Source organism: Falco punctatus, assembly GCF_963210335.1.
Source record: "Falco punctatus genome assembly, chromosome: 8".
NCBI lineage: Eukaryota > Metazoa > Chordata > Aves > Falconiformes > Falconidae > Falco > Falco punctatus.
The window spans coordinates 1,889,978-1,908,443 of record NC_137588.1 but is presented as its reverse complement, the minus strand read 5'-3'; the positions used below and the strand labels follow the sequence as shown (position 1 = coordinate 1,908,443).

At 42.1% G+C, this 18,466-nt stretch overlaps 1 protein-coding gene across 4 annotated transcripts in view; it reads right to left on the bottom strand.

The window, feature by feature from the left end:
• ANKRD44 (ankyrin repeat domain 44) overlaps positions 1–18,466 on the bottom strand; it is a 143,657-nt gene that overhangs the window by 5,126 nt on the left and 120,065 nt on the right. For all 4 annotated transcript variants that reach the window (XM_080399356.1, XM_080399354.1, XM_080399355.1 and 1 more), the window contains 10 exons: positions 15,649–15,850; positions 11,658–11,736; positions 10,485–10,602; positions 9,256–9,472; positions 8,432–8,519; positions 6,433–6,516; positions 4,982–5,127; positions 4,036–4,118; positions 2,779–2,861; positions 1,583–1,674 (listed from right to left, as the gene is read on the bottom strand). In XM_080399356.1, the coding sequence (XP_080255482.1) occupies positions 1,583–1,674; positions 2,779–2,861; positions 4,036–4,118; positions 4,982–5,127; positions 6,433–6,516; positions 8,432–8,519; positions 9,256–9,472; positions 10,485–10,602; positions 11,658–11,736; positions 15,649–15,850 (1,192 nt within the window). The remainder of the gene's footprint in view (positions 1–1,582; positions 1,675–2,778; positions 2,862–4,035; positions 4,119–4,981; positions 5,128–6,432; positions 6,517–8,431; positions 8,520–9,255; positions 9,473–10,484; positions 10,603–11,657; positions 11,737–15,648; positions 15,851–18,466) is intronic.

Below are 18,466 nucleotides of genomic sequence, written 5' to 3'. Positions count from 1 at the left end.
ATAATGACTGTATTCAGAAAGCATGGCATACACTTTAAATACAAAGTTAATATTGTACAGATGTCAGTAAAACAAAGAACTGGGGAGCTAGTACAAGTTTGTCTTCGCTGCAGTTTAACTTGGCTCCGGCCCAAGCGCTGCCCCTACAGCAGCTCTTCACGTATACACACCTTGGAAACCGGTATGCTGATTACACTCGCTATCGACACATTTTGCAGGCTGCTGTGTAGCCCTGCAGCACTTTCCAACAAATCCTCCTGTATGCTAGGAGCCAACAGATTTTTTTCCAGACGGCTAAACGTTAAGTGCTGCAGCAAGAGTAAGCTGCAGCCATGAGCACTACCGACACCCTACTGCCTCAAGCAAGCTGGGAACACCTGCAGCACAGGTGAGGCTGGCGGACAAACGTGAGTACGGTTTTGTAGCAAGCTACCCACGCTTAAGCACTGACTGCAGTGAACGCATACCCTCAATGGAGTTTCCTCTTCCACTGAGTTCCAAGCACGAATATTCTTTAGAGCTGTACTTACGCTAAGATTGTACTTACACTTCTCTCTTTTAAACTGCATATGCAGTTTTCCCCCTCCAAAATTAAATGTGTATAAAATTCAAACCTAATTTTCATTAGTGACATACATGCAAATTAGCTGGATCTGTATGTACAGTTTTAATGATAAAAACTGTGGTTAGAAGTTAGTCGGGTTCATTTTTCTGTCCCCTATCTCTAAAATGAGGTTGGGGCCAGATGACTTCAGTGGAACTCATTCATGCAAGTATATCTAGGTAGCATCTGGGTAACAGCAAATACTCACCACTCAGTTCTTTTCATCCATAGATCTCAAATGTCTTGCTATGATGGGTGAGTATAATTATTGTTACTTTACGGATATGGGAAGAGGGAGGTACCGAATTGTTACATTAATGCCATGAAGTCAGTATTGTAAGAAAGACCAGCTTATTTCAGGAAGACAGTTTTGAAAACATTAATTATAGAAGCACAGCCCTCTACGGGCTTTATAATGTTTAGGGAAGGACTCCATTGAGATCTGAAACAAAATTATCAGATTTATTAACTAATCATGTATTTTACGAGGCAACAGTAATTTACTTGCATCTTGGATTAGGTCAGGCAAATGGTAAGCACAAGCTTTGATCTCAGAATGAACTAGGACACAATCAAACATATGTTGATGGTTTTCTTCCTACCCATTAAAACATGCGCTGATTGAATGCATAATCCTTAATTCTTCTGCAAGGCGTCAGAATTATCCGGTGCCACTTGCATGTTTAGGAAATTCAAGTTACCACTGCACTCAAGCATTAAAAAAGACTAGCTGTTGACAGTACATGCAAAATGAACAGTAAAAGGGACTGCTGTGATGTTTAGAATACATTTTTATACTAAAGAAAAATAAATAGTATCTTTCTTTTTTTTTTTAATAGGTACTCACACAGCTCACTGTTCTTGAAAGGATAAAAGCACCGATATCTATCACCAGCTTTTAAGTCTATTGCTTCGGTCTGTTGTAAAATTACCTGTTGGGTCCTACTGAAGATTGTCAAAGCATATTATTTTACTCACCATTTTCATCTACTGCTAAGACACATGCCCCTTTGGCTAGCAACTCTTCAACCACCATCTTTAAGCCATTTCGTGCAGCAATATGGAGAGGTCTACAAAAATACACCAACTAAATTCAGACTTTCAAAAAAAGTTGGGAAATGCTTAATGCATACCAAGCATCTGAAAAAATGTTTTCCTTCTTTGGATTGTTACAATTATATTGTAGACATTACATTATATTACAGCCTTTAAAATAATTGTCATGATCCACACCTATAAAACGTGTGCAAGACAAATATAATTACTTTTACATACACAAAGATCACTTAGTACTTCCCACTCTAAAGGATTTCTTTAAAAAGCTATCCTATTTCCACTGTTTGCAGCACACAGCTGACATTTAAAAGGAAAATGAATCTAAGAGTGAAGAAATGCCTTTGTTCCATCATTCATTCTGGCTACTACAGACTGTTCAAAATCATTGTATTGCCTTTTTACCCTTGAATACTCGATTGCTAATCTCGGTTACTGCTGAGCAGCTGGAAGTTACAAATAACCGCTGGTCTGCCCCTTTCCTGAGCCAACACCCCCCGGTGTGACTGTCTGGGGGCAGCTAGTGGGACAGGAAAAACAATTTCATATCAGAAGGGGGGGAAAAAAGGGCCAGGATTAAACAAATCCTTCTGCAAGCTCTAGGTGACCTGCCACCTGAACTCGCGGCTGAATCTCCTACTGTGGGATTTCCCCATACCATAAAATGCTTGCAGCTGAAGTAAGAATATCGATGGGTCTAACTCTGCTTATAATGTATGGTACGGACAGAAGCTGCACATAAAATATCATGTAAAAAAACCCAGGAAAATTAAATGTATCACCTTAAGTCTAAATAAATTATTTAGACTTAAGGTGAAGCTCAAAATGCTAGGAAATGCCAGAGGTATACTTAGGCATTCACATGATTAATAGACATTTTGATACGGTCTTCAAATAAATGACCTCATATAATTTTTCCAACAGACCATGGATAGAATTGGCATCAAAGAAATCAAAATTAAAAGTGAAAATACAATACAAACCTCTTCAAGGGCAAGCACTCAAAACCCCCAGAAATTAACTTTTTTGTTCTATAAAAGTATCCAAGACATGAATTTAAAATGCTAAATTGGAATTTTCTGGTAATTCAACTGAACTTAAGAGGAGCAGGCTATACTTACGTCTGCAATGCATTATTTTTTGCATTAATAAGGCTCTGTTCTTGTATCTTGTCAAGTATTAACAAGGCACATTTTTCATGACCCTGTCATTGAGGGAGAAAAACAAATAGTGTTAATTTGCTGAGGAGTTTGAAATTGCAGCAAAATAAATGTTACATCTAAAAATGAAATTGAGTAACTCAATTTGAAATATTAACGGAGTGGCATGTTCTGTAAGGATGTGTAGTAAGTGAACAGTAGGAGCCTTGAAATACCATTTATGAACCACCACTGGTAGGATGCTTTAGCACATTTAGAAATTTAGGCATTCATCTGTCTTTCAGCCCTTCATTCATTATATATGAATTCACGTCCTCACCTTTCAGAGAAGACAACTATTTCTCTTGAGAAAGCGCTGAATGGATTATTTATTAGAGCCTCATAGCAACATAGAAAGAGATGGCTTAATGTCAGGAACGAATACTATACTTTCTGGGTCTTTAAATGGCCTTTCTGAATTATTAAAGAGCTACTACAAAACCCCTTCAGTGTGAGGGCTCTACCCATGAAGCTTTGGCAGTAACACAGACCCAGGCCTCATTTCTGACACTGTTTCAGCACAGCAAGTCGCAGGTGCTGAGCCCACCGCCCCGGCAGGTGAACAGCTGCCTGCAGGGCCTTGAGAGCTCAGCCAGGCTCATGCGTCGGCAGAAACTGGGGTAATACTGTCACCCAGGAATACAGCCTGGGGACAGGAGCAAAAGAAAAGGCCCAGGAGAGGCAGTCCCACGGGCATTTTTGCTGCCAGGAACAGCAGTAGCAACTGGAATTCAGACAAAGAAAGGGTGGGAAAAGCCACCACCACCAATCTAATCAATGCCTCTGGTTCTACTGCTGCTCTGGTAAGGGAAAATGTTGGGTTTCTTCCACAGAAACTGGAGAATAATATTAATAAAAAAGAATAAATACCTTTTTTTTTCTTTGCCACTGAACCTATGTTAAGCTACTTTACAGTGACATTATTTGGTAAAATGTTAAAGGGTTTTCCATTACTTCTCTTAGGTCACCTCCTTACATTTATGTTGTCGTAAGAAGCATCCGTATTTTTCAATTTACAAAACTTTGAAACAGACCTGAGAAAAAGCTTGGAACAACGTTCCCTTCCTCACCACAAGTTTGACCGCCACACTTCCATTGCAGAAAACAATTTAGGAGCATAAACACACATGTGCATACAGACACACTGCGGTGAGAAGCACACAGAGCTCTTTGACTTACTTTACTGCTAGCCAAGTGCAAAGATGTATTCAACTCCTTATCTTTTAATGTCAGGTCAGCCTTGGCAATGTTCACCAAAAAGTCTGAGGTATAGAACACAGATCAATGAACAAACCCAATGGGCAGATGAACATATGAAAACAGAGGAAAAAATTACTATTTCGGTATATGCATGCATACGTGCTAATCAATTAAGCTTTATGAACCTTTAATCAACCTAAGCTTTATGAACAGGAACTGAAAATAATGAATGAGAACAGACTAATCTTGTGCAGTTAATCAGCAAAGGCAGAGCTAACAGCTCGTTCATTGTGCCCCAAACTGTCAAACTTCTATTCATCTTAATTCCTTTGTGAACTTCCCCATTTGCGAATCAGTAAGTTCTGCCTGAATCACCTTCTCCTGGGAACAGCTGTGGATCCTGCGTTGAGAGGACTAAGCGGATACAAAGAATTTAGGGTGCAGTCTGTGCTGTTGAAGCTAGAGAAAAGGGAATTCTCTTACGTCAATATGGCCCTAATCTGTATGTCTATAGTATATAGTCTAGCCTGGAAAAAGCAGTTGCTGATAGCTGCCATTTCAACAATAGCACTTGTATAACAGAGCAGAGAAAAAGGTCACACAATCTTTTTTTCACACATGCAGTTTTACTGTGCCACAAAATCAAGGAAGCAAAGAGAACAGAATTACTACTCCCTTCGTGCTCTTTACCTTAGGAGGAAATAAGACTCAAATTTGTTATTGCAAATGTTCACTGTGACTGCTGAGAAACAACGGTGAAGAAGAAAAATCTATTTTTTACAGATGCAAAGGTAGCTCCTTACAGACATCCACACAATTTGTTTTCCTTCCTTAGTTCTCACAGAACAAAGCCCGTTACTTGTTTGGGACAGTAAGTGCAGTGGCACTCACCCTTCAAGACGCACAGGGGCAAGGACGTACTCACCCACAGCGCCTACGTGACCGTTCTGAGCTGCCATCATGAGAGGCGTTTTCCCTGTGTGATCCGCAGCATTGACTTGTGCGCTGTGGCTCAGGAGGAGCTGGAGGCACTCCACATGATCCGCGAAGGCTGCTGCGTGAAGGGGCGTTCTGTGGGGAAAGCAACGTGGCCACAGCTGTTGCTCAAGGATGACAATACTCCTGCTTACCTACCTTCCCAAGAACCTGAAAGTGCAAGACGGTTTTAACTTATTTTTCTTCCCAACAAAACTTAAAGTTACCGCCAGGGGAAAGTTAGAGTAGTAGCAGCTGAAAGAAGTTAAATAATATTTACAGTCTCTGTCCTGGTGCAACATAAACTTCAAAAAACAGGGAAGCGGAAGGTGGATATGCTAGTGTGGAGGTATGAGACTGTGGAGAATCTCCTATTAGCAGCACATTTATTTTAACGGAGCATACTGTATAATACGAAAAGCAGTACAATCCCTCATTCTTAGTCATCTGATCTTATTTTTTTAACAAGCCTAAGATGGGAAGAACTATCAGAAAAGAACAGACTCATTACTTCAAAAAAGTATTTCAAGTTATAGTCAAAGATACTGCAGCAACAAGCGACAACAACAGCATTACTATCAGAGGCAGAAGGAATTCAACCCACTGTGAAGGTCACCAGTTTCCACAAGACTGAGACACTAGTGTCCAGCCACTACCTCGCTGTGGCATTTTGGGACTGAAGCGTGATCAACAGAGACGAAAGGTAGCGGGTACACAACGCAGCGCACACTGTTACTTCAGCTTTGCTTGTCAGTAGAAGTGAGGCGGTCTCACCCTTACAACAGCAAGTAGTCACTGTTACTGAGGGTCTTGAATTTGTTTTAAGTAACAGAAACAATGAGTATTCAGTTTCTAGAATTTCAGCAATGTTATTTACAGAGATATACACACACACACACACACACAGAGTGAGGAGATTATCAACACGACAAATTAAGGATCTGGCTGAGCCCGTATCTCTTGCTGTATCAGCATTATTTTGCTGCATAGATCTTTTCAGCTGTGTGCCTTGAGAACACTAACATAACATTAAAGCTTTTAATGAAATACTTTTCTGTGTGTACACAGTATCGGTCCATCTAGCAAAGACAAACACGTTTAAACATTTAACAAAGAAAACAGGTTCAGGGAAACAGCCTATAGTCATAGCTGCTCTAAACAAACAAAATACTACTTATTTTGGATTTATTTCCAGATGCACTATGAAACGGAACACTTCACAGTGTTCTTGCTTCAAGTGAGCCACCACTTAACTTTGTTGCAGTGCAAACTGCTGTCTGAGTCGGCGTGATAAGGCTTTGCTCAACCATATCAGAGAAGAATTCATTGCAGAGGTTCAGGGAGAATTATGACAAATACTAGATTAATTCAGTAAATACAGCTTGTTTAAAACAGTATTACCTTCCTTTGTCATCTTCGCAATTGACAATGCTGGCATCGATGGCTCCGATGAGCAGTGATGCACAGTTTTCATGATCATTAATTCTGCCAAAAAAAAAAGACATTTTCAAAACCATAAAAAGCCTACATCTTTTCCCAGTTCCAATATTAATTTACTTCACTTCCCAACATTCTTACTGGTTATTTATAAGTTACCTTAACATACCTTTGCCTTAATGATTTCAGTCACATTTCTAAATATTCCTCATCTGTCTGTTTAACCAAACTGCATCTGCTGCTAAGGATTTCAGTCTCTAAAGCAAAGCTGATCCTGCAGTTTGCTATGCACAGAGATAATTGAAAGTGCAGCACAAACCTAGGATTAAAACCTTAATATCCTAAAATCCTTTAGTCTCTATGTCAAACACCTGGATCTGGAAAGCACTCAGTCATAGACACCTACTTACAGAAAGCTTTATAGTCTAATGTTTAAGGTACTGAAGTCCACATCTCTTCCAACTCAGGCATTTAATACTTCACCTTGATGGATGTACTCAATAGTTTTTCTGGTTATTGTTAATTTGACTCATTTCATTATGAAAATGAACAGTGCTTGGTAACAGTATTGGACATATAACTAACATACACCCATGCTGGATTAGCAGCTGTTTTCATTTTAAATTTATGTGCATTTTTAAGTTGCACACATTTGTACTGGGTTTGAGAATTACATGCTAGTTTAAAAGAATATAAGTATTGAAAAAATTATTTTCAAAGCCATCATTAGAAATTCAGATTTCAAATACTATTTCAGCCACAAAGGATTTTATTTTGAGTAAAACCAGTGCTTTCTATATGCTTTTATTTCCCTAATATATAGGCTTTTTATAATTTCAAAGTTCAGTACATGACAAATTACTTTTCAATTTCCAATGATGTGGCCTGTAGAAGGAAAGCCTATACAACAGTAACTGCCATCGTTGTTTCTGGAAGACATTAATTCTTCAAATAGAAGACAGAATAGAATACAGTTGTTCTGTTGGCAGGAATTAGGAGAGTTTGCATTTGTCTTTACAGCGCTTAATTCCTTACTCTTCTGACGGCTTTCATGTTTTAATAAGCTTGTTGGGTTCTACGTACTGAAGTAATCTTGCCTTTTTTTGTAAAACACATTTGCAATTATGTTATGAAATGTTAATGATGTTGCTCTATTAGAACCCTTCCCGTACGAAAGTGCACAGCTTTATTTGAATCAGGAAGGTGTCTCAGATACACGCCCAGCCTGTAACAGCCAACCTCTCTGATGTTCGTGACAGGAGAACTCTGGATACAGAGTCTGCCTCTAAAGCTGATCAACCTCTTCGGCTCCGACCTGGCCAAAAGTACCAAACCTTCAAGACACAAGATTATCTCAGAAGGCAAAAAGTCCGTGAAGACAATCAGAGTGGAAAACACTCTGCCTAGGATGCCTGGGAAAAAACACAGCCTGCACAGAACGCCATTCTAGCATGGCGCAGGTGGTTGTTCCAGTCTTTTCTTCATTAAGGCTTTGTTCCTGTTGCTAAAAAGGAATCATCTTGATTCTGACAAATGCATTAACTTTCAGCCACTGGGTTTCAAAGGAACCAAAAAAGCTCCTAATTACACAGGCTGAGGCACTATAGCCCAGGCCACGGCCTAAGAGTGGGAGAGCTACGAAGCGCCACGCTGTGTGAAGAAAAGGCACAGGTCTGTAATTGTACGCAAAGGAACAGAAACTAGAAAGGGAGCAGAAATGCAGCTATTTAATTACAAGTTAGTATTGCATCAAAAAGCCTAAATGTATGAAATCTACACAAAAAGCCTCTTTTATTCTGCCACTTTTTCAGCCAAAGTACAATTTTATGATCAGCTTTAAAATTTTTTGCTCATGCAAATGATCTTAAAAAAAACCAACACACTTTCTTCTCGTACTGCTCGTATTTCCCAGACATATCCTAAAGCGATACATCTGCGTTTGTTACTGGAGATTTCTACTTACACGGCACAGTGCAATGGAGAGAAGCTATTACCATAGAATTTGCGGAATAATTTTTGTTCCAATAGTACCTCTATGCAGTTTTCATGACCTGTAAGAGATCAGACATTTCACAACGTTGCACAAAGTGGGTAATTCAATTAATTCATATTAGGCTTATCTGGATTAGAATTGAACATGTTAAGTTCAAAGCTGAACGCAATGTGTATAAAAGCTCTTATGTGATAAAATAATAAGCAAACATATTTACTTATTTATATTTTTTTTAAAAGCTGGAGCAAGATAGATTTGGGCTAATATTAGCACTTACTGAAAAAAGAGGAAAGGAAGAAAAGCCTCTTTTTTATGTGATGTTATGTGCGTTGCCTTACACATCTCCAAAGATGATCTTAAATGATGACACTGAGAAGCTTGATCCTTATATTAAGCAACAAGTTCAGATTATTCAGTTTAGAATAATCAGTTCCGTTCCAAACATCCATCTAGGTACCTGGTCTCTCGCATCAACAGATAACGTGACACCTCAAAGGAGCATTCCTGGCCCCACAGAAATCCATTTCATCACTGACATCAGTAAACCCAAGGTTTCACCCTGGCCTCCCATGCCTGGGAGCAAACGAGCTGCAAAGCCACCGGGGGGTATTGCTGGAGTCCCCCCGGCTTCTAAAGGGAGGGGTGACCACAGCGCGTGCTGCTACGGAGAGCAGTGAGCAGAGCATCTGCCTCTGCGCGCCCAGCTTCTCCAAGCCTTAGGCTGCTTCGTCACCGTGCTCCCCTGCAAGCCAGGCCACATGCGAACCTGGCACAAGCCCCCGGGAGAACCTTACCGTTGTAAGACGCCCAGTGCAGCGGCGTGTAACCCTGGTTATCTTTCAGGCTGCAGTCCTCCTCCGACAGCGCTATCTGCAGTAATTCGCTCAGCCAAGTGGCGTGGCCCCGAGCTGCTGCAAAGTGCAGAGGGGTTCTGCCCCTGGCGTCTTTACATAAAATAGACACTTCTTTCTCTAACAGCATCTGAACACACTCTTCGTGCCCAGTCATAATCTGACAACAAAGAAATGAGTAAAGAGGTTGACATGGTACAGACTCTTGCCCAGGAAACATGGAATATGATTGATTGCCTGTGAGCATGAACCGGCCTGGGTGGGATTCAGGAGGCAGAGCTGAAAGCTCCTTTGCTTCCATGAGTACCTATGATAACTGATACGCTGAAATGCATTTGGTACTGTCTTCCAAAGGCATTGATTCCTAGTCTGTGGAAGAGACTCCACTAAGTGAGGCACAAAAACAAGGAGGCGTTTAAGACTAAGGAAACAGATGAAATAGGCGTGAGGTTCAGAAAACCTGAGCCTGGCTTCTCGAAACCATCTGTCAATTTGAGAGAAGAACTGAGGGGAAAAAAGACGAAGTGTATCACCAGAAATATGAAAAGCTGCTTTAACGGCCAGCCAGCTACTATCAGTGACCTCTGTATCATATACGTAGGTTAGCTCAGGTATCTTGAGCATGTTCACATAATGCTATCAATACAGAAGAGAATTTTTATGCTATAGCTTTTATTACAGACTTGTGCTGGACTCCTCAGCTAAACTGCTCACTGCAGTTATCATAGGATTCTGTATAAATGTCACCTCTTGCATCAACTTACCCAATGGGTAAGAAGCTGACTCCTAGAAAAGATTATCTGCCTTGACTTTCACTGCCTCTAATTTAAGGTTTTCTTATTTACACTGCTGGGCAGTTCTTTTAAAGAAATTATTTTCAAAATTCGTAAGGTGCTCAGTTATAAGAATAATGATTGCTATTGTAAAATGCTTAGAGCCAAGAAAAAGAAAGGTCTAATGAGTATTTTAGCTAATTAATTAAAGCAAACGTGAAGTGAAGTCAAAAGCAAAGCATTACTGAGAGCAGATCTGTCCTGCTTTTTACCTCACTGACTGTGCTTGGTCATGTTTCCAACCATTTACAGTATTCCCTACATTCAATATCCCTGTATTTATAAGTGAGTTGTAGTCACAGTAGAAGAAATAATTAAGAATCATAAAAAGTCAGTCACCCCTCGATGTAAAGCTGTACATCCCAGGAGATCAGCTGCATCTACAGATGCTTCTTTTTCAAGTAACAAAGAAACAGCATCGATGTGCCCATATGCCACTGCAAGCATTAGCGGGGTTCTGGAAAAAGCAAAAACAAACCAGTCGCAGCTATAAAATGATACACTACTTGCAACGCTGACTTACAGGACCGGAGAAATCAGGGAGCCCTGCATTCCTGTCCATTCCTACCCACAAACCTGCTTCTTTCCCTGTACTCATCTATATAACACCCAAGCGAAGGCCTTTTGTATGAAATTATAAAGACATTTAACAACCAACTATTGTGACTGAAATAGAAACAAACACATCTGTAAGCAGCGTACAGTGAAACATCATTCAAGACAGTCTGTTCTCCTAACAACCTAGAATTATGGTCACCTCCAGCAACACAGGAGCTTTACAGTGCCCAAGTGCTGCGAATGAACGCTCCTGCTAGCTACCGAGATGACAGCCACGCAGAGCACTTCTTTTGCAAGTGCTGAACAATTGCTTACAGGGGATGAAGGGACATGAGGATACTATTCAAGCTGAAATCTGGACCAACATATCTTTGATTTTTTTTCTGATAGAGATCCGTTCTCCTATTTTCAGATAAGACTAATACCATTTAAATCTATATATACAGTCAGATATGGTCCAGGCACCCCAAATGAGTTTTTTTTAAACGATTCACATTTTCACTTTAAAAATATACTTTATTCTCCCTCTGTAACTGTCATTTAACTAGAAGTGAAATTTTTGCAGGAACATCCCAGGTGCATGTGTTGCCTCAAACAAACATTGGGTCCCACTGCACCAGCCTAATATACCAAGTAAACCCTGAAATAGCAACATTTTGGTAAGAAAAAGACTCTCTGCAGAAACATCCCAGGAGCAGGAGTTTGTTAGTTTTTATTGAATCTGGCCCTCAGCACCTATGAAGAATTGTTTTAAGTATAAAGCAGAGGCTAAGATTAATGAGTGATTCTTTCCACATGGCTTAGTTCAACTGAACGTGTACTTTGTACTCTCTGCCACATTCTGTAAGAGGAAGTGTGAGAAATACAGTATTTCAAATAAATGCTTTTTGTGCGAGAAATCTGAGACTGTTTGAATCAGAGAGCTGAAAAACAACATTCTCAAGGAAAACTTACTGTCCTTTGGCGTCTGTCACATCAGGGTTGTCTGCAACTTCTAGCAACAACCGCAAACAAGGTGTATGGCCATTAATGACTATAAAGAAAAAAGTAAGTTTAATTAAAACATGTTTCATTTCAGGTGATTTTCCACTGAGATGCCTATGGATAAGAAATGTCTTTATAAAGAAGAAAAATATTCCATAGTATCAGAAATTAATATTCCTACAATTTTCATTTAACTTGTGCCAATGAAATGGTGAGCTGTTTTTTCCCTGACCTCAGTAAGATGAGGATTAGTTCTCTTACATACAAAAAGCCCGACTGAGTAAAGCTGAAATCATGTTTTTCACTACTGAGAAGATTCTTGCTAAACCAGAGAGCATTTCACACCCCCTCAGACCGAGCAGGCAGACAGGGCTTTCTGCGATCAGGTGTGGACCGCAGTAGGAAGAACGTCAGCAAGGCTCCTTGATTTTGCGTGCGCTGTACAAGCAAGTGCTCTGGTGCTGCCCTGAAAAAGAAGCGTCCGCAAGGAGTGACCGACTATAAATGTCACATTCGTAACAGCTCGTAACACCAGAAATAAAATTCCCTTTGGGTTTGTCCATCTTTTCTCATTTAACGTTACTGGAAGCCACAGCTACTTCTCAAAAATGGCATTAACTTTAAAACGTGACCCACAGCTGTTAGAACGCAGTGTGAGTTACTGCGTGTTGCAGCGCCTGGCACTGGAAACCCATCTGTGTGTCAGCTGGCTTAAAGGCTTCAGCCTTCCATGGGATGAAGAGAATGGTATTTTCTTCTCTGAAAAGCAATAAACGCTGCACTCGGTAGATAGAGACTGCGTTCTCATTACAGCAAGTCATGCATTCACACTGCCTACACCCCGTGGGCTGAGGCGAAACCCTGGGACACCACCTATGTCACATCATCCTGGCAGAGCAACTGGCGCACATCATCACATTTAAATCACTCATCCAAAAATAATCTTAGTTGCTCTACCCAGAAAAATAAAAGGCATTTTTAGTTATTTACCACTAAGTAATGGCATATACATAACACGTAAACAGTTCTGCAGTGCTGATGAGTCACTGGCTTAGGGAAACAAAAAATAAAAAAAATAAATCTGTTCTTTCTCCCAGCCGGAGGAAGAAAAATCATAACTTTTTCACACCAACGTCTGAAAAGGATTTTGGTACATGAGTTTTAGAACAGATACTCCCAGAAACCCTCAGGAGCTGACCCAGCATGGCGAAGCGCTGCAGAGCCTGCAGGGAGCGTTGGTTCCGCCAGCGGAGCTGCTCCGCTAACGCCAGGGAACACGTGCAGCGGCATTCCCAAGGCAGCCAGAAGAAACACTGGTGGTAATAAAATTATACAGGGAACATATAATTTAGCCTAAGGAAATTCTCCATGTTATGAGGTCAGAGGAAGTCTATTCCCTGAGGGAGGGAGACAGAAAAAATAAATACTTCATTAGGTGATTTCTCTACCAAAGTTACAAATCCCTTTACTGGACGGAGCTCTGCAGAGCCCTGTAACGCAGCCCACCACTTCAGGCCTCTTTAACTGTTGCGTTCAGCGATTGTGCTTGTGTAACTAGAAGGAATGAAGGCAAACACGTTTGCACCCACGCCTGCTTTCTTCCTGGTGCCCAGTACTGCAAGTGCAGGTATTCTCTTCTGTGTGTGCAAAGGTGCACTGTCACCCAAGGGACTCATTCAGCAAGAATCCCATTTCATTTCTCAAAATACAGCAATTTACTTCTTACACTTGCACTGCAAATAAAACCGGCTGAATACTGCAGTGGCACCATGCAGAGTTACTGACAGGTGGCATCACTCTTTGCTAAAACACTCCTAATCAACAAGTATCATTATGAAACAGCATAATAAAAATCATCAGATTGCAAGTGGCTCTTTATAATAGCTGGCAAGTAGAAGCTTTACTCCAGACCTGATTTCCACAGAATGCTGCACAGCTCTTGAGTGGAAGGTTCTAAATATTGTCTTAATGGATATTTACCCAAAGTGCACTTATCACACATTTGATAGCCTCCAAAAACTATGACAGTGATAGATTTCCTTTACTAAGAGTTCAAACATTCAACTTGTCTGTGCAGTTCTTTCCCTTCTACTTAAGGTACATGCTCTCCTTAGCGTCTCATTCCTCTGTGGAAGATTTTCTTGCCTTTTGGTTGGTTGGTGTTTTTTTTTTTTTTTACATACCTAACTTATTTTGCTTCGCTGCAGATTTAAAGAACATTTTGCTTGTATCCCTGGACAATTTGCTTTTAATCTGAGAAGCAAGAAGTATCACAGGCCAGAAAAAGATTACAGTGAATCTTCCTACTGGTTTTACATGGAAGTCACTTGTACTGCAGTGGTGGGGGGCAATTACAAAAGAAATTAAAACAGGGAAAAGAACTCCCAGTCAGGATTTGTATGAAGGCAAGAAATGTGCGTATTAAAATAACACCTTCTATTCAACAAGTTACTCAATTCTATTCAACAGATTTATTAAAAAAATTTGTATTTTAAGTCAAAGCTGCTAACAAAAATAAGGCTTTGTTACTGTTTACTTTCCTCAGTACTGCAGAACCCTTACAATGCAGCTGTGACAACAAGAAACCTATGTCACTATAACCAAATTTTTAAATAAATGCAAAATCATCACTATAGCGACGACGTACCAGACCAAGTCACACCTTGCTCATCATCAGACCCCGAGCTATGTTTGAAGTGACTATAGGAAAGCTCTTGACCAACACAGCTCCAGTTTTGTGGTGGCACTGATCTTGATTTAAATCCATTAAACCTACAGTTTGAAGAGGGTGAGGATCAGCTAGATTAAGTATTTTGTGGTTTTATCAAAAACAACTAAAACCCCCTCTCACTGAATGCTTGTATCAAACTTCTGATATGTAAACTCTGGCAGCACATCTCTGTATCGTTAATTTATTGCGGGGAGTCATGTGCTCAGTTCAGATGCAAAACTTAAGGCAGCAGAAAGCCCTTCCCAGTATGCTGCGGCGACGGACCGTGCGTTTTCTGCCGTACTGCAGACCAAACTGGTAACAGCCTGCCTGACCGTAGGGTGCTCGGTTGCACTCAGATGATCACACACAGAGAATAAACTGGTATTAGAGGATGTATATGCATCTTAATCCAAGCAAGACTGAAAGATAAACAGAAAGACAATTAAGTCTGGCCCTGAAAATAATTGTTCCCCCATGAGGTATTAATTTCAGTTCCCACTAGAGGTCGCTGCTGTGACGTACCGAGCCCGGGACGAACCCCCAGAGGAGCACCGCTCCCTTGGGCACCTCCGCACGTGTGTTATTACATCGTAACCTTTAAACCAATGGGAAATTCTACATTTTCCAGTTAATTATGCAACGTGCATAAATAACACCCAACACATGAGGAATGGAGCTGACGCCCAGCAAGAGCGAGGTCACAAGCTCGCTCAGGAGGGCTATGGCTGAAAGGGGGGTGAACTTCGGTCGTGTTGCCACTGCGAAAGGTTGAAAGTTTTGAACACCAGGATAATTTCATCAACAACCAGAGCCTACCTTATTTTCAACCTTTCTTCCATAGGAAAAGCAGTGAGGCAAGCGTTCTCCCTTTCCCTGGTTTTTGGCCAAGGAACCGTTAAGAGAAGGTGTCACAGGGGAAACGTCACACACCTTCAAGAGTAGGTGGTGATAGACAGGTGGGGGAAAACAGAGGCAAGCAGGTAAGGGCACAGCAGGAGTGGTGTGGAAAAATACGGGATTCTGTGTGAGGGATGGCTGAACCACAGGGGCAGAGGCAAAAATGACCATGGAAATGAAAGGTAAAGGGTTAGCTGCAGGAATTCAGCAAACGAGCAGCAGTCCTCAGTACGCGCCAAAATCTCCTTCCTCTGTTAAGAAGAAATCCGCATAGAGGTAGCAGATAGGCAAAAGTAACTGCTTCTGTGTTGTAGGGCTTACACCACAAGCGTAACATCAGGTCACACTCACCTGAGGCATGGAGGGGGGTCCTTTTGGTGACATTGTCTTTTACAGTGACAGAAGCACCCTGGCTGATGAGAGCTTCCACACACTCCGCGTGTCCTTTAAATGCAGCCAGGTCCAAAGCAGTGCGTCCCTTCTCATCCCTAATATCCAGATCTACCAACGACTGGAGAAGTACCTCCAAGGCTTGGTGATGCCCGTTATAGGCCTGGAAATACAAAAAGCGTCATGTAAAGAACCTAACTTCTGTCTTTCAAAAACTTGCACATAAAATGTGAATAAATTCCATCGTTGTCACCCGTCTTCTAAACACAGCAGAAGTGATACCGTTTTCTTGATTCCTTATGACTTTCTCTTTAACTTGGAAGGATTTTCCCACGTTACACTGTAGCCAAGAAACTAAAAAATTCCTAGTGTTCAGGGAAAGAGATTATGATTGTTGGTTTGCTCTAACCTTCTAATACAACCCAAGGTGAGGAATTTCAGGCAATAATTTGCCAGTTCAGCACAGGTGAAACAACAATTAATTTTTCACATTCTACAGTATCAGGAAAACATTTGCTTCCAAAACTGGATTCACTAGCTATGCTGGTCAGAGGTTGCATGGATTATCATCTAACTGGGTGTTAAGTTCAACACATCTGCTGGTCTCCAACTAAACAAAAGCAATTCTCAAACTCAGATTTTTGTGCAAATACAAACACAAACTTGACCTGCTGCTCATAGCTGATGCTCCATGGAGTATTCCTGTCAGTAGGATCTTCTGGTAGGACGACTGCAGTGGACAAGTAGATGCACTTCCAGACCTACAGCCACATTAGGTCCAACAGCACAAACACAGCTGGCATTGCAAAAACCCAGCGGCTAGCCCCAGAAACTGGAAACGTTCCGCTCAGCTTTGTAGGGACTGCCCTTCTCTCCCTACTGTCAGGCTCACAGAGAACATCCTTTTGATTTATACACAAACGTATAATTAGCATAACCAGGGCTGAGGCAATTAATGAAAACAGGAGATGCAAACGGAAAGAAACCGCAGAGGTTAAGCACTGGTGGCAGCAGCGCACTCCTACTGACGGCTTCGAAAGGGCTGCAGGGAACACACAACTGTTTCCCTGTCAGACCAAGACAAGTACCTAAGGAAAGCAAAGGCAAAAGCAAAGGGTGATATCTCAGATAGCAGGGAACCCATATCTCAGAAAATACTCCGCCACAGCTGTCAAGATTTTCTTCTTCATGACATTTTCACTTACAAAACAACTAGCAACAACCTGATCTTTGACACAATGTGAGGTATCTATCTTGAAGGTGCCGTATGCAGACTGCATGGCCCACCCTCTCCTTGAAAGGTCATAAAGTTTATGGTGAAACATCTGCAAGCAGAGGCCTCGGCCACCGCGCCGTACCAGCCAGCTGACAGGACTCCGTGTTTTGGTGCAGATTGCTGGCTTTCTGGATCCACACGACGAGACATTCGGTGGACACCGCCAGCCCTGGGGAAGGATGGCCACAGGCACCCCAGCAATCGGGGGCGTTTGAACCGAACGTCAGAGACGCTCCTGGACAGCTGTAATTGAACTGTGAAACAGGGATGTTTCACGTAAGCTTTTTTATTTTTAAACTGTGCGTTTGGGGTGCCTCAGGTGAATGAACTGCTGTTAACCAGCAACAAGAGGGAGAGACACGGCGATGTCCTTGCACGGACCCTGTCCGCAGGGCAGAGAGGGCAGGCGCTGCTATCTGGCAGGCTTCGGAGCCAGTCCCTGCCCAGCACGGGGTTGGTGTTGGTGACAGTGCAGGCAGTAACCCTTCCTTGGGCCAGGGAGTGACACTCTCCTTCCTGCAGTCTTCACATTGCAGACAAGATGGAGAGAAGAGTTCAGCGACAAACTCCACCTTTTAACCCAACTGTTGTGGCTCCTGTTCCCCCAGGTCACGCGTGGCTAACCCAAACACCAGGTCAGAGCTGTTCTGGCTGACTGGGAAAGAGGGAAACGATCGCTACAGAACCGAAACTTGCCCCTGTTTTCCAGTAAGCAAGTTGCTCCCCTTTCCAGGGGAGGCCAGCTTCGTGGTGAGGCTGGATGTTCAGCAAAGGGCCGGTCCGACAGGTGTGTGTGGAGAGGCTGAGAGAGCTGGGACTGCTCAGCCTCCAAACAAAAATGCGTTTTCAAATGTGGATAAACACGCGACGGGGGAGCACAGACAACAGAAGCAGACTCCTCTCAGGGGTGCCCAGTGACAAGACAAGAGGCAACGGGCCCAAATTTAAACACAGGAAATTCCATTTACTGCAAAAAAATACCATTTTTACTGTGATGGTGGTCAGACACTGGGGTGGATTATCTCCAGGAACTCTCCGTACCTGGAGATACTAAAAAATGTGATGGGGCACAGTCCTGAGAAACCTGCTCTAGCTGACGCTGCTTTCAGCACGGAGGCAGGACTGGCTGATCTCCAGAGGTCCACGTCAGCCTCCACTATTCTGTCATTCTGCACAAGAAAGCTGGGAAGAAGGATCCCGAACCTTGACCTTCTGGGAAAGGGGACCTATTGTGATCTCTGAGGCCACACGTGCTGGACGCCCTTTTGACAGCAGTTTCCACGGCACGCTCCCCAGGCACTGTGGGGGGTTAGGCATGCTCTCCCACACCCTGCCGTGTGCCAGGCGGGTCTTTGCACTCTGCACAGCCCCAGGAGAACATCAGAGTATCTCACTCCATGATCAAAGCCATCGGCTCAAGCTCCAGCCCCAAATTTATAAGCTAGTTACGAATAAAAGTTGCAGCTTTCCATTTAATTTCACTTCGGTGTCTGCCTTCTTACC